Genomic DNA, 25,583 nt, shown 5'->3' on the forward strand with positions numbered 1-25,583 from the left:
CTTTCAGAACAATAGGTGCCACTAAGTTATCCAAAACACGTTTGGACATATTTTAAGCCAACTTATTGTTCACTAATTTGGCTCACTTCATAAATACTGAGTGGAAAAAATATATTGCTGCAGTTTTGGCTTCACAGAGGAGGAACTATCTAGCAGCATTGTTTTTTAAGTTCCAACTTGAGGAATATAAGTCCATGTCCAGGCTCTTCAAATAACCTCCCCAGTCTTCCTATCCAATTTTTAGCAATTCAGCTCTAAATTTCAGTTTGGGGACAGGTCTCTTACTAACACAATGCTAAGGAACCAATTTATTACAGCTATATTTAAAAAAATAATACTGAGAAGTAAGACACATTTACACTATTATTAGAAAAAGATGAGAAAGCAGGTTCATGATGAAACCTGCTCCAATTTTTACCATATACCCAGGCAGGCCTGGTGCCACTTCCTTTCCTTAGTTTCAGGGCTATAGGCACAAATTTCTGAAATATCTGCACACATGCTGTTTCAAGATCTCTTTCCTATCTTCCCAAATGCTGCACCTTTCAATGTTGTAATGCAAGCACCTGAAGCTTGCAAACAGGAAGGACAGACAAGGGATGGCTTTTGCTTTTTCTCTCGCTCGTATGTGTGAAAGCAATAGAAGGAGTTAAATTCTGTAAATGGCTGTAATCTCTTATGATAACCATCATGTGGAGAACAAAGAAAGGTGCTGTAAGTGCACCTATCCCTATGAACAGAGTAATTGCATTGGAAATGATGGTCAAACAAAACAAAAAGGCTCACTGAAAGTATTTGTTTTAATAAAGTTTGACATGTTATACACGCCCTTATTTTTCCCTTCCAAATATCCAGGTAGGAAAGTACACAAGAAACTTTAAAACACTGGCTCAGCAAGTCCTTCAAGCATTGCTCCCGTGACTGTGATGCCTGGACCTACAGACATTTGGCTACAGGGACTCAGGGGAGGAAACAGTTTGGCAGAATGCTGCCATCATTATTAGAAGGAGCCACAGACCAAATGCAGTAAATCTCAGCCAAACAAGGCAAAGGGAACAGGGCACAAACAAGTTAATAGACTGTTACTACAAGGTATTGAATTATTCCAGGAGAAGTCTTTTGGGTAACACATCAGTTTTAACAGGTAATTTGTACAGAGGTGTTTGAATGGGTTTGGCTCAAAGCACAAAATACAAGATTGTACTGCATTGAGGGGTATCCAGAACAGGTGGGAGATGTGAGCATTCATTCCCATGCTTGTTTTCTTGCAGAATTAGAGGAATAACAGACCACCCAACTGGCTAGAAAGACATCATTTTTGACACTGCTATTGCAATAAGCAAGCAATTGAGTATAAAGGACTAAATTGCAGTCAGCCACGAAATAATACAATTGTAACAGCTTTCACCTAAAGAATTACTCATAAGCATTCTTCAGAAAATCATTGCTCAATTTTACTGCAGAAATACAGCTGATTTTAGTCCAACAATTTATCATGATTTTTATTGAACATAAGCATAGCACCATGACAGTTGCTTTTTGACGTTTCTTGAGTGCTAAGGATTACAGGAAGACCAATTTCCATAATAATTGTATAAAAACCCCACAAACAACAATCAAATCAACCAAACATAAGGGAAAGAAGGCAAATGCAGTACTAGGTATTTTCTAATTTTGTGCCTATGTACTTCTCTGGAAAGAAATTATCTGAACAAATTATTATGAAAAGAAGTCTGTGAGCTTTTTTAAATTATTTTCTGAAGAGAATATATCCATCAATAATGATACTCTCAGTTTTACATGTACTGTAAAAATACGTGTCATTTTAAGATGATTCCTTCTCCTCCTCCTTCATTAGAGCAAACATTTGGCCAAAAACAAGTTACATGGCCTCAACTGAAAAATAACCAGAAGTAATGAATCCATTTGACTGAGGTAAACAAATGATCTTTATTTAGAAAGAATATTTAGCTTACCAATGAGATAAAGTGTACATACACTTAGAGCCCTTATTCTTCCACACTGAAGGACAACCTACCAACAATGTTTATTAGTGGTACCATGTAATTTCAGTACTACTTTGTCATACTGCGTACGGGTCCTTAAACAGATGTAGTACTTGCCTCTTCAAGAAGACGTGTTACAGCATCTATGTCATTGTATGTTTTAGTCATCTGGCCCACTCTTTCAGCACATAAAACTGCAAAGAAATAAAGCAAAACATTAATCAGATAGGCAGTACCATTGGGGGAGGATCAGAGAATATTCTGAACTGGAAACCACGCACTAGGATCACTGAAGTTCAACGCCAATCCATTGCAAGAAATATCTTTCTAAGTTTAGATGTGCTTAAGTTTTCATCTAAAGAACTGCTTATGTCAACTTTTGGATGAGCACATCAAGAGCTAAAAACTCAAACCAAACAAAACAACAAACAAACAAAACTCAACACACTCCCCACCCCCCTACCCTCAAAAAATCCAAGATTCATGTGATACTGGTAATACAAACGCTCCTCTTGTTGTAAGTACTTGCTTTTGTCAGCAGCAGAACAAACTTAAAATGTTAAAACTTTCGTCTCTGAAGAACAGTATCTTGAGTGTATTAAAAAAATAATCAGGAAGTCAAAACAGATGTTCTTAGATATATGATTAGGATTCCATCTGTCACCTACTCATTGCATGACATGCAGTAGCATTACTCCACGAATAAGCAACTCCAATACTGTTAGGGGCACTGTTCATCAGAAAGTGACTATGTCATAATAAGTTGACAAGAACTGGGGTTTATGGTACAAGACAGCAAAGTATGCATGCAAAATAAGAAATTGTTTTGGTAATACCCAGCCACACCACAGTGATTACAGTATCACTCATAACAAATGTTTACTTAGACTGGTTGAGATTGTTAATCATTAAGGTGGAACCAGGAGTTTTGTCAGACTGAAGAAAGTATGAGGAAGTTCAGTCTATCACCATAGGTGATCCTTTAAGAAGCTACACTGACTTATCTAGAAGTCAACAAGTTTTTAAAAAATTCACCAACAGTCACAGCAAACAACAGCACTTTCTGCTCTACCCTTCTTTTTTTTTTTTTTTTCAACTACACTTTTTCCTCAAACCCTGTAATTCTGGGAAAAAAGGACTGTTAATTAAATTCAGTGGATCACACGGACTATGAGTTAGCTGCTGTAGCCTGAACTGCTCTTCAGGGGATTTACCCTTGGCAATGTCACTTAAGGCTCCGTCTGGCAGATAAGCTAATGTTGTTCTAGTGCACACTAAGGCGGGGGAAGAGACAGATCAGGCCTAATAGGATTTATATAGTGAGGAGAAAAAAAAAGCAGAACTGTACAGTAATATTGGCAGGAGACAGTTTGTCACACTAAGGAAACAACACTACCTAATTCATAAATGCACAATCTGCATATAAATAAATATACAGCTGATCACCACTAAGGTACATTGATAATACATCAAATGCAACATTACTTAGATATCTCTTGAAATGTTGGAGGATATTTTTCCCAATTTAAATATCAGAAAATTGCTTAAATTATGGCAAGAAGTTGAATTTCTTCATTTATTTTCCTATTTCTCTAATTCTACCTTTGCAGATCACATCCTAAAAATATTTATATTTATTGACATGAGTAGTGCCAGTGAACTCCAAAGAATGCTATACAAAAGTATTCAAAATATAATTGCATTCATCCAAATAGTAAATCTGCAAGTGGCAACAGTAAAAAGTTTATGCTTCAAAGTAATAACCTGACAAACATGACATATCAATAGAAAGAATAACTCTACCAGTGCAGAAGTAAAAACACAGTACATCTGTAAACTACAAGCTATATTACCCAAAAGCAGACTAATAAGGATTCCACAGGGAAAAAATGCAGTGACTGGCAGAAAGGGGTTTAACAGAAGTTTTCCATAAAAACTTCACATAAAAACAGAAGGTATAATGTTCAGAAGACTATTCATCCACACACACAAACTGACATCACTGTAAACTCAACTTTGTTTTAAATATAGAAAGTTCATAAGTCATGCTATAAAACATCTATCAGAAACCCTGACGCCAGCAGGTTTCCAATACAATTGCACACTAAATAGTTCCCCTGGTTACAACATTCCATCACTGCTATAAAATAATATTTGACATTGTCATTAGAAGCTCATTTAAATTCTGTACCTAGCACTAACAATCGCCAATGAGCAGGACTATGGCAACCTCACACCATCCTGATTCAGGTAAATGTATAACCTTCCTAACAGCCAGGCTCATAAAGGATGGTGTTCCCTCAGACAGAATAAAGTCACTCAGCTGGGAGAGAGATAAGGGTGATTGTATGGATACTCCCTTGGTTATTCCTTCAGAATTTACCATTTAATCTTTAACCTGGCAAGGCAATACCACAGCATTATAACAACAGACATTACCAGCAGCAAAGTAGAATCTGGTCACCAACAGCTTTTATATCTAGAAATTTCCATCAAAGTTCTGTTGGTGATTGTCAAAACAGATCTTTGTACACTACTCTGCCAGAGTAAAAGGGTTTCAAAGCAGAAGTTTCCTTTTATGATCCTCTACATCCAAATAGAAATAAATTTCAGTAGACCACATATAATAAAATCTGTCAGTGAACTACTGTCCATACTACTACTACTTACATACAATACTGTGGAAACACGGAGCTACTAGCTAAAAGGAAGGATTTTCCTTTTGGAAGGAGGGCAAACTTGCAAAAAGGTGTTGCTTTCAATTACTCAGAAATCAAGGCTTGTGGGAAAGAGAAGGTGAAAAGTAAGGGGAGAGTGGAATCCAGAAGCATAATTAAAAAAAAAAATTCCAAAAAGTGTCTAAATATCTAGTTATTCAGCCTCCACAGACTGAGATAACATTTGGCCAATTCCTAGTACAGCAGTTCTTATTTCTTTAGTGATCAAAAAAATCGATCAGTGAAAAAGACAGACTATTTTGAAAAACTATTTAGAGGTGTTATCAGTGAAGTATGCAGTGGAAAAATACCCCCACACGTCACATATGTAATGGATCCTGTATAGTAGGTTTCTAGCCTGATGGAGTTTCTGATGAGTATGAGAGCCTGGTAATGCTGCTGTAAAGATAAAACAAGAGCAAATGAAGGACAGTGCCTTGTAATGCAAAACCTGCAGTGCCAAATTACTGACCTCTTTTTGCTCACTCACACATCAGTAGTTTTTTGCTTGAGGGTGAGAGGGAGCACTGTGTCTAAGTGCATGGATGCATGCAGGCAGCCAAATCAAATATACTTTGCACTTCTCAGCTTATGGAGAAGGCTGATAGACAACACAGAAAGAAAGAATAATTTTTAAAACTCACATATTTTGATAAGTGCTTTGAAGCTAATGTCACAGATCCAAAACAGGAAACAAAGAACAGAGAAAGCTCCCCTCACATTATTTTCATGAGGGGGCTAAATACATGATACTGGGGACACGCAGTTGAATGTATTTGGGGTTTTTTTAAAGCCAAACACACAAATGGACAAACACTACACAGATCAAACATTTCCTCTGCCTTAAAGTACCTAGCACCATCTTTATACCATCCTAAAGCCTGCAAATTTATTGGTAATGACATTCCCGTGTTTCCCAAAGTAAGTACAGCTGAAAGGATGTACCCTGCATTTAGTTCTTGTCATCTAATTAACAAGCACTGATTCCCAAGCTGAAGATGCACCAGGACATGGAGGAACACATGCACTTTTCTGGATTGCTCCCTGAAAGTCACCTATTCAACACGTATGCTACTTAGAGTAAAGGATGTTTGCAGGAACAGGAGACAGCCATAGAAGGAAAGGGGAACAAGAATACCACTATTGGCAGCTTCTGTAATAAGCCACCACCTGCCAAACAAAGGATTCAAATAGAAGGAGGAAAAAACATACATCACCAGTGCCAGTAGTCACAGGTATCCTCAGCTCCTGTTCCCTGCATCCCTCAACACATAGTCCCTCTTCATTTTTGAGACCTATCAACCAAGGATAAACTAATGAAATAAAAGAGCTGCAGCTGCTGAAAAGGAAAGCTCAGCTCTCGCTGCTCCTCTTCACATATATTTCTAACTACTGGGAGACATAAGAGGGCTAACATGCCACTGTAAATTTTCACTTTTGGGGCAGATAATATTGACCTGTATAATTATAGAGTCTAACAGGGAAGGCTTTAGTGCATGAAGATTTCCCCACTACCAAAATTTACTTCATCAGAAACTCCATCAGGGGAAATTAATACTTTTCACAAACCACTGATCTCTTGCCATTTAAACATCCATGCTTCTTATTGGCAAGGTGGCGGTAGGGGACAGTGATTTTTTTTCCGTAACAGTTCCCTACCCAAAGCCTTTAACTATGGCAAGGCCTGCTATATTCTTGCTCAGTCATGACAAGCCCTGTCTCACAAACAGCTTCTGTCTTGCCCCCATCTGCTCACAGCTCTGTCCAAACATACACCAAAGATACAATGGCAAGGGCATTGCATCCTGAAGGTTGCACATGGACAGAACACACATGGCAAATCTGACTGAGCCGTGCTCCCTGCTGCCACTTGGCACATGGGAGCCATCAAAGACCCTGGCAGACTCAGACTCCTCAGCTCTCGATAGATTCATTCCTCAAAGGCTATTTTTACACTCAAAGGACAAAGCACCCATTAAAAATTACAGTTTCAGTTCCAGAGCCACTGATAGTTATGCTCTGGCACAGGTTACTGTGAGCACTACATCAACTTGAGCCAAGCACATGTGGAATTCTGAAACTGTGCCATATTAGGTATATCACCTTTCAAATAAACTCAGGAAAATTAGACCTGAAATATGCTGTCAGCTGTTACTGATTTTTTACAGTTAAAGATAAATATGGTATCTTCTCCTCCAATGCAGAGGTGTTTTTGACAGCCCTGGCTAAGCCAGGGCAGAGGCTTCAGATCTGCTATTGCCTGCCACATTTGAGACAGCCCTAAGATAATACGCACATCTAAAAATTTTAAGATACTACCGTCACCAGAGCTTGAAGAATGTGCTTCTGAGCCATACCTTACTAGAAATCCAAATCCTAATGGAACAGCCCAGCAGTTCCCCCAGCCTCCCCCAGCAGTCCCAAAGCAGGGAGCAGGCCAGTCGCTCCAGAAGGCAGACAGGGAGGTCAGCGGTGGCATGACCCAGGTTAAAGGGATAAGGAGTGGTCACAGCGTGCCAGCTGCTTCACAACTGTCAGGTCACACTGTGAGCGAGCTCTGTGCAGGAGTCTGGATGAACATGATGCTATGAGAGATACACACTCAGACAATCCAATAGATTTTTTTTTTGTCTTATTCAAATGCTACAGCATGGCTTACTGTAATCTCAAGGGCACTGTTTGCAAAATAATCTTTTAATATTAAGCTACAGCTACTGATTCTTCTGGAAGAAGAGATTTTATCTTGCTGTTTAAGGCTATGGTTTAAGGAGTGTTTGTTTACTGCCATTTCTCTCATAGGGTACTCAAATAGCTTAGCAAGTCCAATATTAAAGCCTTACATACAAACCTTTGTTTTTACTTGAACACAGGTTTGCAAAAAAATCCCCAAAAAACAAGAAACCACAGCTTTTACTTCTTTTCTAAAGCCTCTGCCTGAAACCTCTGGTAGGGAATAATTTCAAAGTACTTCCTTTAAGTAGGACACAAACTTCATCAACTTTTCTAGTGATGAATGAAAAATCAAGTTAAAAGAAATTTCAAAAAGAGCATCAGACATTCTATTAGCATAAACAGATCAAATGTGGTAACTTGGAAAATGCAGACACAAAGTGAAACTAGGAAAATAAGAAAAAATGTCTCTGGAGAGAACACCTTAATTCTCTTAATTTCCTTAATGCATATATCATTTACAGACATAGCTCAGGATAGCTCTTCTCTTAAAAGTTAAAACTTTTTTTGCAAGATTTATTACTACTAGCCACTGAGTTACTGTCTTGACATTCTCTTCCATTCGTTTTTTTGTCAATAAATGTCTAGAATGCAGTCAATGTAACTAATAAATGTGTGAAAGACTTAAATCAGGATCTGGATTGTACATCTAAAATGAAGTTACATGCCTATAAGTCACACATTGTCAGCTGTCTCCTTTCTGAAATATGTGGTCTTTTCCTATTCCAGTTCTTTGGGAGGGAATGGTTGTGCCAAAGCTTTCAAGAATGGCTCCTCTCTATCTTTTTTGCTCTAACTTTCACAGATTCCAGAGTTCTGAATGGTCTCCATTGTATTGTATTCTACATTTTCAGTCAGATCCAGAAGGCAGATCCCTCGAATCAGATGCCTGGAGCGTCTGATTTAAGATTTTAATTGTGATCCCAAGACTTTTTTTTTATTCAACTGGAGACAGATTCTTCTCCTGCACTTACTAAGTGCTTTAGCTAAATAGGACTTTTAAACTACTACATTAGTAAATGGATATGGCTGCCATCATCAGTCCTATGTAGGTAAGAGTCTTTTCCTGTCCCAGCTGCAAAAGCAAGAATCAAAACATAGCTCCCTTTCAGAAACAGCTGACTCAACAAATCACTAATCAAAGGAAGCTGACAGGTTGTCCTTTCACAGCTCAGGTTCCTTTATGAGGAAAATCTGAGAAGACACTATCAACAGATATCCCTGAGCAAAGTTTCACTGCAGTCAGCCCCAAGGCCAGCTTATCAAATGAAAAGTAAACATATTGCTGTCAGGCAACTTTACAATTCCAAAGCAATGCCAATTCCAAAGGTGCTTTCCACTGTCATCAAGAGAGCTGACTGCAGTGCTGCCAGGCATAACGTTAGTTCCATGACAAGCTCCAGAAACAGCACTCAGGGGAGTTACAGCATCTAAACGTCGGCACAGAGACAAACCTCACTACAGCAAAATTACTACGGAAATAACAGTCAAGAAGTGAGTACACATCCTGCATATGGAATAGGCCAAACAGTTAAGGAGTCTTAATGATACAGTTTTTATCCTCTTCTTTTCAATAACTATAAATGGTTGAAGTGGAGCATATCCTCTGATTTGTTGTTTCTGGTACCAGATTTGCAGCCAGATATAGCTAAAATGTTTCCTTTGTTCAGGATGAAAAGGCTACATGCCGGTGTTTCCATCTGCTTTACTTACAGAATGGATTGACTCACCCTTTCTTCTAGAGAAATACTACCCTTTGCAAGTACTCCCCTGTGCAAAGATACATAGAAATACCATATATAGGTTTGTGCATCTGTATCTCTGCTACACTAGAGTGTGTAGGCGATATGAACACATAGGTGGAGAAGAAAAGGCACCTTTAGAAGACATTTCAAACACATACTGAGCTTTTGAGAGGAAGGCAGTGTAGAAAGACAGGGCTAAATTTATCCCAGATAGAACTCAAATTTTTCTTCCCCCCCTCCAAAATCAACAAGAGCTGCTTCAGACTGTTAGATCTGGATGAAAGGTAAAGTCAGCAGAAAGAACAAGAAGAGCATGATGTATGCCTCAGTAATGACTCAATTGTTAAAATAATAGGAATAAAATACAAAAAATGTCAGCTGGCCTCTCTTGATAAGCTTCCTCTCCATCCCAATCCCCACTTTTAAATTTCCTTTTTATCAGTATTTTCTTCAGCACCTTTCTTTTTTACATAGACACACAAATTGGAAAACCAGGTGGGATATTTGATTGTGAAGGAGTTTTTACAGGAAAATCCTATGCAATGGCATTCAAAGAGCATGGTTCATTCACCAAGAACTCTGGACACAGGAACTGTTAACCACGAGATGAACAAGGATGTAAATTCACAGCACGTCGCATTTTCTGTGCTAACAATCCTTCAAACCATCCCTACATCAGCTTTACAATAGTTCATTTGGAAGTAACAATTCTCTACCATAAAACTACTACTTCAGAGAACAATTTACAGCACATGAAATAACAAGAATGGGGCATTCAGCTTTTGCTACCTGAAACCCTGAAGAAGGTTACCAGATTGGCTGGAAGCAGCCCTAGGATAGATACCCTCTCTATTCAGCAGGTGCACGGGAGGATTTTCAATGCATGCACATTCCCATTTCCATCTGAATGGGCCAGTTGCCCATTATTTCCAGAAAGTACAACAACATTTTTGCGCTGGTTTTTATATTGGAAATTTAAGTCATAAGACACCACACTTGGATTATTTCTGTCTATGCGCTTTCAAATTCATGGATAAGCACCAAATTACTGCTCTGTTCTAGAAGGACCTGCTGGGAATGACAACCTAAAATATACAGTTTCATAAGACACACATTTTGTGCATATAAAAAATGCACTACAATTCCAGAGAGAGAAGATTTCCCAATTTCTGTTTCATTATAAAACAGGTATTGCACAGCCTTCATCTGTTGATCATGCCTTTCTTATTTAAAGAAGTATACAAAAACTAAGATTTATCTTATTTAGATATTAGACAAATACTTCATCCAGACATACTGACTACACATGTAAAACACAGAATTTTGTCTATTTAATCCACAAATATCACTCAAATCACTTGCAGGTTGCCAAGTGCTACCATGAAAGATTAAAAACAAAAGGTAAAAAGTACCTTCTTCCAAGATATCAAGGCTCTGCCTGCTAAAAGTGCATTTCCTCTCATTTTCCTTTTCATAGTCATATTCATAACTTTCTTCTTCGTTTACTGACATTGCTGCAATTATCCCAGATAGACATGAAACGATGCCTGAGTCTCACAGGCGATGGGAAGTCATTCCCTCGGAGGCTGTATCTTGGGAGAGAACAGAGCAAGGTCTCCACAAAGCAGGATACCATCTTTCCTCACTCACATGCTCAGCCAGGGAACTCCGGAGAGACTGAGTACTTGTCCTTAGTGCAACAGCTTTGAGTTGTACAGATGGGGTGGAGGAGGGAAGAGACCATCTGTCTATTAATTACTAGAAGGTTTATGTTGCTCCTCAGACCAGCTCTGACAGTAGCCAGTTTTTGCTCAAAAGCCCCACTAACATATTTCAAACAAAGTCAGTGGGCTGAAAGACCCTCCCTGACACTCCCCACATGAACAAGGCTCCCTCTCCTCTGCCCCTGCTCTTATGAGTGAAGTGGTAGCTTCCCACAAGTGTCTCAACACGGAAGTCTGACCCAGCCTCTGTCTGTCACACCTGGAGAAGGGTGTGCACCACACAGAGTCATAAATCACCTCTCACCTTGCCCAATGCAGCAAGACCTCACTGGAGCTGTGAACAGCCTGAGCCTGTGCACACACTGCCAATCCCACCCAGCAGGGAGATCTTCATACCCAGGGCTATTGTGCAGTACAGTCTGACTGCAGCACCCACCACACACTAGAACCATTAAGTGAAGAATTGGGCTAGGAAAGGAGCTTTTTTATTGCTTATACCAAGGACAGATTACACTGGTAGAAAGAACTTAAATGACATATCCCATTAGCTGTCAAATATTGTGGTTTTCACATTCATTTTTCTCTTCAGTCTGCTGTGGGATGAGAAAAACCTCACAAGTCCACATATGGCACCCGAAGTGAATTTTCAGGGGTTCATGCATCTCTTCTTTGTTCAACAAGAAACAAATCTCCTGTGTTCAGACCTCTTTGTTTCCAACAGGCTGTGTTTGCTAATCTTGACTACACACACAGGGCAGGCTAACTTTCTTATTTAATTTTTGTAGCCATAGATACTTAATGTTTGCTAGGTTGCCTCCCTTACTTGGAGTGGCAAGCAGGTGCCCTTTGCTGCTAAAGCATTCCTATCCATGTCACGGGGCAAAGCATTTGCAGGCAAAGTGGGGGCATTGCAAGGCAAAGGCACCTCACCATCCTCAGAGGGGACATAACAGATAGGAACAGACAGACAAACATTACACTACAAGCCAGCAGAACGTAACAGTTTGAGTCATGTAGGAACAATTTCACTATTACCATCTCTCTAGTGGTGAGGCACACCAGTGGTGGGGTAGTATGAGATGGGAAGCAACTACTTCTACACAATAATGATAAATTATTCTGTTCTGTTTTAAACTCTTGATATTTACATGCAAACAATGCAATAATGATTATATAAATAACACCCAAAGGATATGAAATACATGTAAGTGGTTGCTGAGGGAAGAAACACTGATTACTGAACAAAGATTTTGCCACCCAAAGCAACTTGATCTTTGACTGCCAAAATTTACTGCAATATTCAGCAACAGCAATAACCTCAAGAACTCAGGGGAAAAAATAGGATTGTCTCTTTCTCCCCACATCATTACATTAAAATATGTAATTTTAATAATAATGAGGACTGCTTCTAGTTTCTGACGCTTAGAGCTTTTGTGTCTTCAGTTCTTACCTGTAACAGTGAATCAACTCTTTAAAAAATACTTAAAATCAGACAGTAAGGGCCTTAAATACCTACTTGCCATTCAGTGACCATTTATCACATTTTAGTAATAGCTAGAAAATGGAAATTGAGAGAGTAACCAAAACTGTAAGTCATATTAAAAGAATGCAGGAAGCACCTTTTAAAGCCTAGGGAAAGAAAAGTCCACCCCTGTCAAACATGCTTTGGTTTTAATAATCCTGCCAAGCAGACAACTACAGCTAAGTATCCAGTTTATGAGGGACACACTGAGAGGAGGCATGTTGCTGTTCAAAATACATAACAATATAAGGAGAGTAATTGAATATTCCCACAAGCTGGCTTCTGAACTGTGACTAATATCAACTTGTACCACACAGGAGGACTCTGACGTTCAAAAGCTGAGAGAAAGTGTTGTAATTCCTATTTTGATATCAGCACACGATAAATGCTGGAGCAAATTTATAATGGGTGGAGAAGGAATGTATGCCCCACCCTCACACTATCAACACATTTTTCATATATTTTGCATTACACCCCCTTAGCAGTGCAGGAACATTTTCTTGCTAAAGATTACGAGGCAGGTTTCCAACCAACACCAAACAATAAGCAGCTATGGATTAAAAAAAAAAAAAAAAAGCAGCTATGTTGTATTTCATTCTGAAAATATACCATCTAAACAGGAAAGATTCAAAAGAGATTTTTAATATTTCCTGTAAACACATACCCAAGGACTCTGATGGTATACTAGAATGAAGATTCTTTTTAATGTGTTGTCACTGGGAAGTAAATTTGCTGCATTTGCTGCAATCCCCACTCTGAAAGAGAAGGCTTAACCTCCCATCAGGAAGCTTGTTAAGGGGGCTGCAGTGCTCCGAACACACTCCCAGTACAACAACTGCACTGAGGTACAGAGAATATTCAGCAGCTCTGCCATGAAACAGGAAACACACAAACCAGGAGCTAGTTTGAAGAAGGGCGAGGCTGGACACAATACAAACAAGCCCTCCTATCCTGACTCATTATTTCCAAGGAACTCCAATGTATTCAAATCATTTTAACTTTCCTTTATCAATAAAAATATCTAACTTCTGCACAATTAACTGTTACTAACAATGCTGCATCTAGAACAAAGAGATTCTCTGTAAGCCAACAAGTCTAAAAACAGCAGATGAAATGGGAGCACTTGGATTTAAATATGCTGATGAAGAAATGTGGTGTTTTGGGATGGGCTCTTCAGGGAGGGAGATAAATTGGTTATTGAATGTGTGCTTTCTGTTAATTTGTACAGTCAAGCAAAGTTAGTTTGTTCAAACTTTTAGAGGTTTCATGTTTCCCACTCTTTCAAAATCCCACACAAAATATCTTCTGTCACTCAGCCAAAAGGACAGCATGTGACTTTTGTAGAAAGGGAAAGAAATTGAATTACTGGGAAAACACTTATCTAGATACTTAGCAGTTGAACAGAATAAAACCAAAAAATATCTCTATGCTGCAATGTGTGTTGCCTTATGTAGCTTATGTGACTTGAAGAAGAACAGGGAGTCAATGAAGGAGTAAAGAGAAAGAAGTGGCAGGGCAAAAAGCAGAAAACCAGGAAAATGGTATCACAATTCTGTGCATATAAGCAAGGTTCAACTATATTTGTCATGTATAGATATAAAAGACATGGGAGCACAATGAGATCAACCTGAATGAGCATTTTAGCTGCATACCTATAGAGCAAGGGCTGTTTCAGAAACTGCATGCTAAAGGCGTTCATAAGATTCTCCCAGACTTCAGTAGCATACCCAGAGCCAGCATCCACTGAGATTCAGAGTAACACCAGGGTTACTCTGTCCACAGGGATGGACACAAAAGAGGCCAATGTATGAGGGAGATGATGGGTCACCACACTAACATAAGCAAGGCAATAATAAGTAATCACTTGTAAGAGATCAAGTTAACAAGATAACATTGTCTACTATTGTAAAAAGAAAGTTAGTGAGCTTGCTGGTAATTATATCAGTGGAGTGGAAAACAGAATAGAGGAGAGAAGCTCTAAACAATAACTGCAAACATAACAGGTGGTAAAAACATTTCAATGTGAGTGGGAAGAAAATACAGGAAGGGATGCTGGAACAAGATGGAGTGGCTCAGGCAAACTCCATCTGGTCAGAAGGTTCAGCACGTGTAACAAACCAGGCACACCATGGGTCTGGCAAAGGAAAAAAAGGGAAAGACACCATTTCCTCCACAAGAAATTGCAAAAACTCAGGGCCAATGAAAGGAGGAGGAAAGATCCAATTGCACATTCACAAAGTCATCTGGAATTGTAGGCAACTGAACTCATGCATTGTTATAAACTGTTGAGCTAGAAATAAACAAGTAATGGAAGAAACCAAAGAAAAGTAATTTTCTCTAAAATCAGTCTGGATTTCTGTAGAAAGCATTGTTCATTAGAAAAATATTGCACTAAGAGAGAGGCAGGGAACAACCATATTCAGAAAAATTTCTGTGAATATACACTCATCTTTTTGTTTACTTGTTTGGTAGTGTGTGGGAGTTTAGTATAATGCTTTTTTCACCCAAGTTGCACGAAAGATTTTTAAGAATGTATTTTTTTTCTATTAAAAAAAACTTAGATGAACCTAGACTTTTATACTGTTATCTTTCGTAATAAGAGTAGAAAAGTTTCAGCTTTTCCTCTTTATCACTGATTCTGTCCAAGTCTGCTATAAAAATAGCTACTTTCCCACTCAAGTACAGGCCCAGCTCTTTCCCCAGTCCACCTACACAATATACTTTGTTAACACCAAGTAAGGTGACAAGTGTCACTCATATTATAAAATATTACACTTGGAAATGTATGTAAAAAGCATAGTGTAGTAGTTATTTATAGAAGTTTCAATTTATTGTAATGTTAGTTAACATCAGTAATTCAATTAGAGTGTGACATTTTATTGTCTATTTCCACCTACTCCTACCAAAAATAAACTCTGTGAAGTACCTTATGTAAAAGAATTAATTAATTATTCCAACCCTGGAAAGTCTTTGTAAAGACTTATAAATTGTAAATTTTGAGCATTTTTTCTTCTGCAAGATATTAAAAAAATACCACTACCAAATGCAAGTATGCAAGTTGAAGACATCATTACTGTCAGTCAGTACAGAAATTCATTACATCTGAGGCAACAGTGAGTTGCTGCTTCACCTATTAATTTCAATAATAGCATTAATAGTTTACATCCTGATATAATTTTAGACTGCCTTTTTTTTTCTTTGAAGAACAAGAAACCATTTGCTGTTAATAATTAAATAAAGGAAACCAAATAAAGTCATAGAAATCTGAGTCCCAGAGGCTCTGACAAACAATGTATGAAAAATTTAATCAGAAAAATAATTCTGTACGATATTACCCTGTGAAGATTCCTATTAGTTTTAATGTACCATCCACTATTTTCCAATGTTATATTTATAACAAAGAGTGAACTGGGTGGGATTCAAAAGTAAATGCACACATACATCTGGAGAGTCCACGTATGGCGGAGAAATTGGCTCTCTAACGGTGCCTCAATTTGTCTTAAAATAGATATTCAAAACAGGTCAGCTGAGCTGCAACTGCCTATCTCACTATACTGAATGTAAAAAGAATCTCAGGAAAATTACTCTGGTATCAAAAAACACATGGCAGAAAAATAAAAAGCTAATCAAGAGGCAGGCATCTCTTTTAATATGTCATCTGCTTCAGGTTTTTAGAAAAGCTCTGTTTTCTACTATAATGATGCCTTTTGTCTGCTACCACAATTACAATAACTTTCTCTGTCAAGGGTAAATGCCAACACTATTTTAAACCCAGTGAACATTCCAGTATCTAAGGCCAAAGACTGTGCCTTCCACTGCATCTCTCAAATCTTCCTCTCTCTCACACTCCTGAACTCCAAGAAGCAAAAGAAAGCTAAACCCCATAAAATTCAATGAACCCTGAGACTGCTGTTCACCTGAGAGGCAGAGACAGGACTGACAGCACTGCCCTTCAGCAAGTAAAAATTAATACTTTAATTTAAAAAATAACAGCAATTTAAAAAAATGCAAAAAACCATTATGCCTTACCTGCTGGAGAGATTATTTCCCTATCAGACATTAAACCCTTCTTTCTCTTAGGGAAGAACTTTCCAAATACTTCAAGCAGACTGCCAGAACATACTCCAGCTGACTCTACAGCTCTCAGCTCATGGAAGAAGTATCCTGGGCAGGGGCTCAGCAATGACAGGAAAACCTGTAAGCCCAGAATCCAACCAACCACTACTGTGCACCTGAGGCCCTCATCCCACAAGGTATTTAAATGTTTGCCCAACACCTGTTGCTTATTCCATTACCATGGAACTCCCACAGTTCCTCCACTGCAGCACATAGCTTAAGACAAAATGGATAAGCAGATCAGCTCTTAGCTCAGACATTCAGGCACACCACCCTTCCATATGACACTTTGACCAGACAGAAAAAAAGATCATAAAAATGAACAACTGAAAAAAAAAAAAAGCCACCTGTGGGAGCTTTAACCTGGGGAAAGCTACAGCTTCTATGGACCATACAACTGGTCTGTTTCTTAAGCTTCTAAAAGCAGGCCAACTCAGGCTGTTACATCATGCAGATTAATCAGATGCTACACTATTTACTAGGGTTAAACTGAGAGGATAAAGGTTACATAATGGATTCAATCCAAGTTAAAGTGGTCAGATCTCTCAAATAAATATGCACCTCTTTCTCTGAACACCTGGACAGAAGTAATCAATTAAACATAATAGAAGTTCAAGAGTAACAAGCTTCTGAAACTGCATTCAGTTCTGAAATGGAGGCACATGACACTCAAAAGAACCATAAAAAAAAATTCTAATTTTGTCACACTTATCTTGATGCTTCACATTCCCCTCTGGTATTGCAGAGCACTACCATAGAAATATCTCTGTGTATTACATATGTACAGTATCCCCTGGGCCTAAGCTCCTTCCTGATTCTGTGCTTTGCTTCACTGTGATCTTGGACTTGCCTTATTTAAGCTAAGCTCTCCAGCCAGAATAAAATTCGTCTAAAACTTCTGCATTCCCAAAGGCTGCATCTTGCTTCAGAGTGCCATCAAAAAGGGATCTTGATTTTTTTCTTCCTGCTGAGAATACAGTTTTAGCAATTTCTTACCCTTTCTTGCGTGCCTTCTATCAGAAGCCTGGTGAAAACGTTCGGTGTCCTGATACAGAAATAATCACCCTAGCAAACATTACATAATAATTGCAAATAGCACAAAAGATAATAATTGCCAGAGTTTGTAATTCTTCCAATTCAAAAAGTTAACCTGCTCACTTCTAAAAATCTACATTTTTAATGTCTTTCACAGACAAATAACCAGAGAGAAAACATGGATTACCTACTAACACATCAAATATATACATATTACAGGATATTGCTAACGCAGAAAAAAACACAGACTTCAAACTTGAACCAATAATCAATATTACCATCAGTATATTTAAAATCACCTCAATTATTGTAGATACAGTTAGCTTTTCGAATATTCTTTCCCCTGCCCAAAGGCAGCTCATACACAGCATATGTTGCTCTGCCACTCCCTTCAGAGAGGAAAAAGCTATACAGCAGTCTCTTGCAGCACACTCACAAGAGATGCCGAGGTGCAAAAGAGGTGCAGGCATCTCTGCTACACCTGGGTGTTGCCTTTTTCTGAGTATTTCCTTTTTAAAACGATTGAATAATGATGCTCCGGTCTTACAAGCTCCGAATTCTGCAACAAGAGACTAGAAAGAAATATTTACCATCCGTGCATTCTTCATAATACCAGTCCAGTTCATAATAATCTGCTTCAATAAATTTCTGCATAGTCAGTATCCTTCAGTGACATACAGGAGATTTCACTTCGCTGCTAAGGTCAAGTGAAATGCAGCCATGCCTTCCTGCCTTTGCAAAATGCCAGAGCACAAGGCAGCTCACGGGAAGCTGAAAATGAGCTGCACATCTTCACTGAGGCCACAACTAAAATAAAAGAGGGGGGGTGTGGAGGGTGTATTTGGAAGGGGAAAAAAAAAAAAAAGAAGAAGGATGCAGAAAGGAAGAAGATAGATGCCCTGGCGGCTCCTCTAATAAAGAAGCTCTGCACAGGAGCCTTGGATGGGTGTTAACAAAATCCTCCTATCAAAAGGCTGATGCGCTGACGCTGGGGACACACACCACCGCCCGGCTGCTTCTAACTCATTCCTTTCCTCTCCAGTCTCCACATCTCTTTCAGGCTAATGTGTTGCCATGGAGACTAGCTGGCTCCAAAAGCGATGCAGAGATGAAGAAAAAGCATTTTGCTGCTTCTGGCTTTACAGGCTAGAAGGAGTCCTCCATACTGGAAACAAAAATCGTTGCTAAGAAAGATGATACAACACATTGCTACTGCTCACAGAACAACAGCATCACACTGCTGCAATTCACTGGGGACATGTGGTACATTAATAATGAAAATCTAGTCCATTACTACTGTCCTCCACACAGTTTGATAAAAGCCTGACTTCCCCATGGAAAATTAAACTATGTTACTGCTTTGTTACACTATTCTGGTCTGATGTAATAGAACCCTTTCTGCATCCTGATGTTGAGAAATGCCAAACGAAAAAAAAAGAAAGAATCAGCAAAATCAGGACAGCAATAAATTTCTCCTTGAAAAAAAAAAAAGCTAATCTGTTCCTACTTTTTGCCCTCTCCATGAACCACTTCGCCCTCTCTTTTTTTTTTCCCCAAGCATCCAAGTTTCATGAAGACAGGAGGCTAGGCCAATTTTTCACTACTCTATTCCTAAAAATGCTGAAGGTCATCATCCAGAATAACATCATCTTTGTGTTAAGTGTTTTGGAAACAGAAGAAAACACTTTTGCAGCCCCCAATAAAATTGTGTTTAAGCTATTAGGAGAGAACCTGTCTGAGGAACAGATGGCATTAAATCATCAAACACCACAATACAAAATCATGTCCGAATATGTGCAGGTACAGATACCAAGTGGACTGACATCCATTTTGTTCAAAACCAGCACATAGTCTTCACCCATTTCTCCCCCTCTTTTAGGAAATGCTAATTTTTTGCAAACACCAGTAGAAGCACTGGGACAGATTAAGTTGTGACTTAATATATCCCAATAGATATATTCCCATTATTCACATTTGTTAAGGTAGGAGGCCATATTGGGTTTGACCAGGGAAGTCTTTGGTGTCAGTCTAGCCAAAGACTCCATCCACAAGAGTAGCCATGAGCAGGCAATAGAGAACTGTCCAATATTTCCCACAACTGCCCTCCCAACCTCTAATTTCTTCATCTTCAGAGACAGCCTGAGACAGATACAGCTACTTTTAGCAATTCTTGAATGCCTTACCCTCTCTTGAGCCCACATACATTTTTATCATCTCCAACATTCTCTTGCAAAGCATTATATCTACTGCTCATTATATAGAAACCCCATACCTTTTGCTTTGTAACTCACATCTACTAACCTAATTTGAAGCTTCTAGCTGTGGAAATCTGTATGCTCAGTCCATCTCTCCTTTTCAATCACTCATGATTCTGCAGGTATCTATTAATTCACCCTCATTCATGTCTCTTCTAGGTTGTTATCACTTATTCTACTCCCCAACTGCTACCACTTTGCTTTACTGTAACAGAAATAGGTAATGCCTAGTCAAGCTATGCAGAGGAAAATGCTTTGGTTTCTTGACCATATCAGTATTCAACTTTCCTGGTATAAGAAATTATCACTGCAGTAGCTTTGAGTCTTGCAGAGTTTCAGTTATGCATACACACAAGGAAAAAGCTATACATGCTATTAAATGCAATTAAGGCTACACTGTTAAAATACTTCCAGAGAAAAAGAAAGGTTCCTATGGCAACATCAACTCAATTGCTCTGCATATAATCTATTTGTTCCACTTGTATTATTTTTGTCCAAAAGGTAATTTCAGTCTGGCTAATGTTATTAAATAAGCATTTAAAATAGAAAGAATTAACACTAGCTACCACCTTAAATTGCTGCAGGGACAATCTCCTTTTTTTATTTGCTGACATTTTAAACAAAGGAAATCTTCAACATGCTAGAATTTTCTTCTCTCTGTCCTTCCCACAGCACACACAATCCCTTTCAATGAGACAGGATAAAAATAGTTCAAGGTAGGGGCTTAGAGCTTTTTGTTTTATTGATTTTTTTTTTACAGATCGGATTGGAAACATAGTGGTGTAATTCAGAAAGGCATTACTTTTCTGAGGAGAAAATCACTTGTGTGGCCAAACGATTTTAGAACTCCTCAAGAGACTTGAAAATATGAAATAAGTGTATTATCTCCCCAGCATGAATTCAGAAACCCTGGGCAGATGGAATACTATATATCTAGGTATCCACTCCCAAGCATCCCTTCAATTACATGAGGAATTGTACCCTATAAAGCTGGAAGGGTTGTCAAATTGAATGGGAATTTGTGACAAAGCTGAAAAAGCAGCTGCACACTTTCAGAAACTACTTTCAACCTTTGCAGCCCTACTTTTCCTTCCTACGGGGGTGAATCAGATTAATTTTATAGTAAACTCATTAGAACAGTACATTTTCCAGGTGGACTGATTCTACAAACTTTGAACCTCTGTGTATTCCAATATCCATATTGGAGATTGCAACACTACATTTGGTTGGGATATAACTGTGTTACTTACTTAAAAGTTCATATACAATGGGGCAGAAAAAAGACTTAGGGTAATAAGTCTGTGACTATAAGGAAGCTGCATTTTCCTATTCAAATCTAAATACAATTATTCACATTTGTTTGGCATTCCCTTTCAGCTGCTAAATTATGTTCTATTTTTTAATGTTTACTTCTAACTAAACAAACCCTTCCCTTTATCTGTTCTCCACAGGACAAAGCATACAGATTGAAAAAGAATTCTGGCAGCCAACTGTGAACATTCCTTAAGTTTGTGGTTACAAAGGGGTTTCATTAGCAAGAAAAGATGGCTTGAAAAGCTCAAGAGCCCTCTCCTTCCTTTTTGCTGAAGTAAATCCATGCTATAGGTCAACATTAAACTGACGTGCCCAAATTAGCCGGTTGTAAAAACCACACAAATCCATCCCTTTGTTGGAAGAGAATTTTTGACAAAGGTACTTTCACCTACCCCAGCAGCACACTCAAGACCGTAGTGCACTGCACTGCTAAGGGGCAAAGCAGCAGCAAGTCATCTCTGCTGACAAATAAAGTCTTAAAAGAATGTCATTACATAGCATGCCACTAAAAATCCTGTCTTTTCATGCTTTGTCATTCTCAGCTTTTTTCTCCAAACCTTTACAGTTCTGTAAGGATGCTTTTTGAAACTGAACACTGGAGTTGGATGGAGTATTTCCAAGAAAGCTGCAATGGATTACCTCCCATTTGATTACCTCTGGGTCACATTTCTTCTCTTGGCTACAGGCTCAGGATGGTTCAGATAATTAAACACCATATCACATCATCATCTTCTACAGTCACCAGTACAGTCACCACCACTCAGGATAAAGTTGCCCATCCCATTAACACCGTCTGGAGTCCTTTTTTAACAGAGCAGTAGCTATACAGGCCACCACTATGTAATGCATATTAATCACAGTCAAGGTTTGCCACAATACATACTTTGCAAACTGACAAAGCAGGCATATTTAAAAGCCCAACTGATTTTCAAGGAGGGGCTGTCACACGTATTTCTAAACTGCAATAATTTACTGAAGTGAAGAGTAACTGGTGTTTTCACCTTCTAAAAGAACACTGAATAGGAGTCATCCTGTAACTACACATTTATTAAGGACAAAAAACTCTGCAACTTAGGACAGTGAGCTCTTCCAGTGTAGTCTTTTACTTATCAAGAAGTCTTGCTTTACTTGGAAAGAGTAGAACCCAGAGTAAAATCTAGAGCACTGAGGGCATTATTACCACCAGCTTTCAGAACTGGTATTTAGAAAAATGGGTGCTTCAGATTTGACTGACTCTTCTTCATCAAACCAGGATGACGATCCAGGGCTTCAAAATCGTAAAAGTGTTTCCTCCAGATGAGACAGAGCTCGTGGCTTCACACCCTAAGGGCACAGTGACCTCACCTGATACAAGAAAAAGACTCTTCTAATGCAGCAGAGGGTCAAACTGCTCTCCCACTGAAACAGAATTATTTAACATAAGACAGGGGCAGTTGGATGAAATTAAAGTACTTAATGACAAAAAGCTATTTTCCACATGAAAGGATTATTTCTCCCTCCCTTCAGATAATTACTGAAGAGCACTATTTTTGCATTTGTATGAAATCAAAATTGATGTCTTCAGCAACCTTCCTGCAAAACCAGCTGCCTAGTTCAATTAAGGTATCACTGAGCACACTTAAACACTATAAGACCATAATAGCAAGAGTCAGACATTTAAGTGAATGCACCCCTATCAACAATTCAGAAAATCAAGAATAAAGCTTTAAAGAAACAAAATTTGCAAACTGTTCACCAGCTGGAAATAATGTACATTACTATCTCCTCTTTTTTTTTTTTGTTATATTTTTCATGGAGACAGCAAAAACATTTGTAAAATGAAGTTGAGCTTAATACCATGCTCAATCAGCTAGACAAAAATATTACAGCTGCATGGTTATGACCTATTTTTCTAACAAGGCAAAAAACCCACTGAGAGACATGATTACAGCTTCCTGGGAGAGGAAAGGAATGCATTACACTGAAGGAATATAGAATAAGGGAGCCCAGAATGGGACCAAGCACTCCAGGCATGGCCTGATCAGCATTGAGTACAACTCCCTCAAACTGCTGGCACCAATCTTCCTAATACAGCTCAGGATACCATCAGTCTACTTTTCAGCAGAGGCATACTTCTGGCTCATGTCCACCCTGGTGTCCACCAGGATGCCCCAGGTCCTTTTCTGCAAGGTTGCATTCCAACAGCTGGACCCCAGCATCTACTGGTGCATGGGGTTGTTCCTCCCAGCCGCAGGACTGCGCACTTCCCTCTGCTGAACAGCACAAGGCTGCTCTTGACTCATGGCTCCAGCCTGTCAAAGTCCCTCTGAATGGGAGCACAATCCTTTGGTGTCTCAGCCACGCCTAGATACTGCCTATGTCTCACCCTCCCTGATGCTGCACAGCTTGCTGACTTCCTCTCAACTTCTCCACCTGCTGACAGCTTTTCCACAGCAGCACACCTCCTGCATGAAAGGAGGCCATCCCTCTCTACCTCAGGGTAGGGAGCAGCTCTGGGCACTTCCAGCAACCTGACTGTTGCAGGGCTGCCTTTCCAATCTGAAGCTCTGTCTGGGCTAAAGTCTCTGCTCTGAGAAACAGGTACTCCAAAACCTGGAGAATGCACCCTGTGGCACACTGCCACCACATCTGAAGACCTAGGTTATTCTGAACTCAGATGAAGATCCCTTCTGTGCACCTTTCCAAAGAAACTACTACATCTGTTGGCTGTGTCTGGCCATCCCTAATGAGCAGCAGCTCCAAAGAAGGCTAGGGATACCCTTGGGTGAAGAGCAGCTGACAGCTTCTCAGAAGCCACTAGGACTTCCTGAGGCCCACTTGCCTGTGGCTCACCTTACCTTCACCTTACACGCAGCAGCAGGCTCCCTGTTTCTCAGAGAGTTCCCAGATGGGCCCTAAGCCTCCCTAAGTGGCCAAGGAAAAACTCAGACTGCTGTGCCTGCTCACTGCCTCTGGTAGCTCTGCTCACAGAGAGCTGTGCTCTAGGCCTGGCTCTCACACAGACCTCCTCACAGCCCTCAGCTAAAAGTGAGCTTGACTGCCCCTAATCTGGGGGCAGGGAGAGGAATGTCATTTTGCTGTATCATACTTTCATTTAGGCTTACTTAAACTACACTCTGCCTCAACCAGACTGGTCAGATGACATTGAATTTATGTGATTATGCTTTAGGATAAGATCAGTTTTATTTAATTCATTTGGCAAAAACTGGCTCAGTCTTCCATCTGAAGAAAATAATATCAAGATGTGCTTTGGAGTTCCAGAATGTAAAAGAACAGTTGCAGGCCTAATACTATTCAGTTCCTCCCAACTGCCTTCTTACCCAATGGAAAACTAAATTTTAAGAACTAATTCTCTACATTACCTATCCTGTGTTATAGCTTAAATCCCCACAAAAAGCACTGAATAAATTAAAATGCTTGTATATTGACTGTTCATTTCTCTACCAGTATCTTCAAAAATTAAAAATGAGAGCTAAGTAGCCTTATGTCCACCCTCTTGTGTTACATGGCCCAGAAGATTCTTAATGATTTCTGAGCCTTTGTGGTTGTGAATTGGACTGAGAAACTCAAAAAAGCCACAGGAAGGCAGAAAAATCTTCTCTAACAAGCCACAACAGTATGCCTAAGAGTCATTGCTGATTCTTCTGCTATATGGATCAACACAGTGTGAAACTCATCACATTTCCACCAACAGGTTATAAATCACTATCAACCTCAACATGCAAGGAAATTTCCATAAGTCATTTGAAAAATCAAACTTTCAAAGAGACAAGCTACAGTAGTTGCGAACACCCTCATCAAGGTTTTTGAAACAAACTAAACAGGTACAAGAGGACTAGCTTAATTGCAGCACTGAAAATTGTGCAAGAAGTCACACCCTGGAACACTCCCCAAAGTGGTGGTGGCATAATTCACAGAACCTTTCTGCCAACTTACTTAAAACAGTTTTTTTTTTACTTTCATAGTTCATTGTGCCATAAACCAATGTTTGCAATCAATGCAATAATTTTGAAAACATGCAAATTTATTATGTTCTCGCACTCTCATGTATAGATGGAGTCTGTGACTTGTTCAGAGTAACTGAACAAGGGTAAAGTCAGGTGTCAGTTGCCATGATATCAGTCTAAGGCTAGACCCAAATTTGCTTAAACTTCCTGAACTACTATCTGTACACAAGTGCCTGTCTGTAAGCAGTAAGAAATAAACGTTTCTTTATCGAAAATCTCTTTGCTTGCTTCCTCTTTTTTAAGCAGTTATTTCCTAATAAAAGCATAAAATATACACTGTGACAGGAATTATACTCAGGCTTTTTTTCATTCAAGCCCCTTGATTGGAAGAAATCTACAACCACAGCAACATGGTGAAGTTGCAGTCATGCTTGAAAGCTAAAAGCTAGATAAAATTATTAAGTATTCACAG

At 39.1% G+C, this 25,583-nt stretch overlaps 1 protein-coding gene across 4 annotated transcripts in view; it reads right to left on the reverse strand.

Annotated features, from left to right (window-relative positions):
- The window catches only part of TRAK1 (trafficking kinesin protein 1), a 125,890-nt gene that overhangs the window by 37,636 nt on the left and 62,671 nt on the right, over window positions 1–25,583 (reverse strand). For 2 of the 4 annotated variants that reach the window (XM_054639740.2, XM_077178013.1), the window contains exons 1-2: window positions 18,186–18,537; window positions 2,124–2,200 (exon numbers count right to left, since the gene is read on the reverse strand). In XM_054639740.2, coding sequence (XP_054495715.1) covers window positions 2,124–2,200; window positions 18,186–18,249 — 141 coding nt within the window. In that variant the 5' untranslated portion in view covers window positions 18,250–18,537. Of the gene's footprint in view, window positions 1–2,123; window positions 2,201–18,185; window positions 18,538–25,583 lie in introns of those variants that run through there. The other 2 variants (XM_054639729.2, XM_077178010.1) reach the window with 1 other exon arrangement.

Source organism: Agelaius phoeniceus, chromosome 1 (assembly GCF_051311805.1).
Source record: "Agelaius phoeniceus isolate bAgePho1 chromosome 1, bAgePho1.hap1, whole genome shotgun sequence".
Lineage (NCBI taxonomy): Eukaryota > Metazoa > Chordata > Aves > Passeriformes > Icteridae > Agelaius > Agelaius phoeniceus.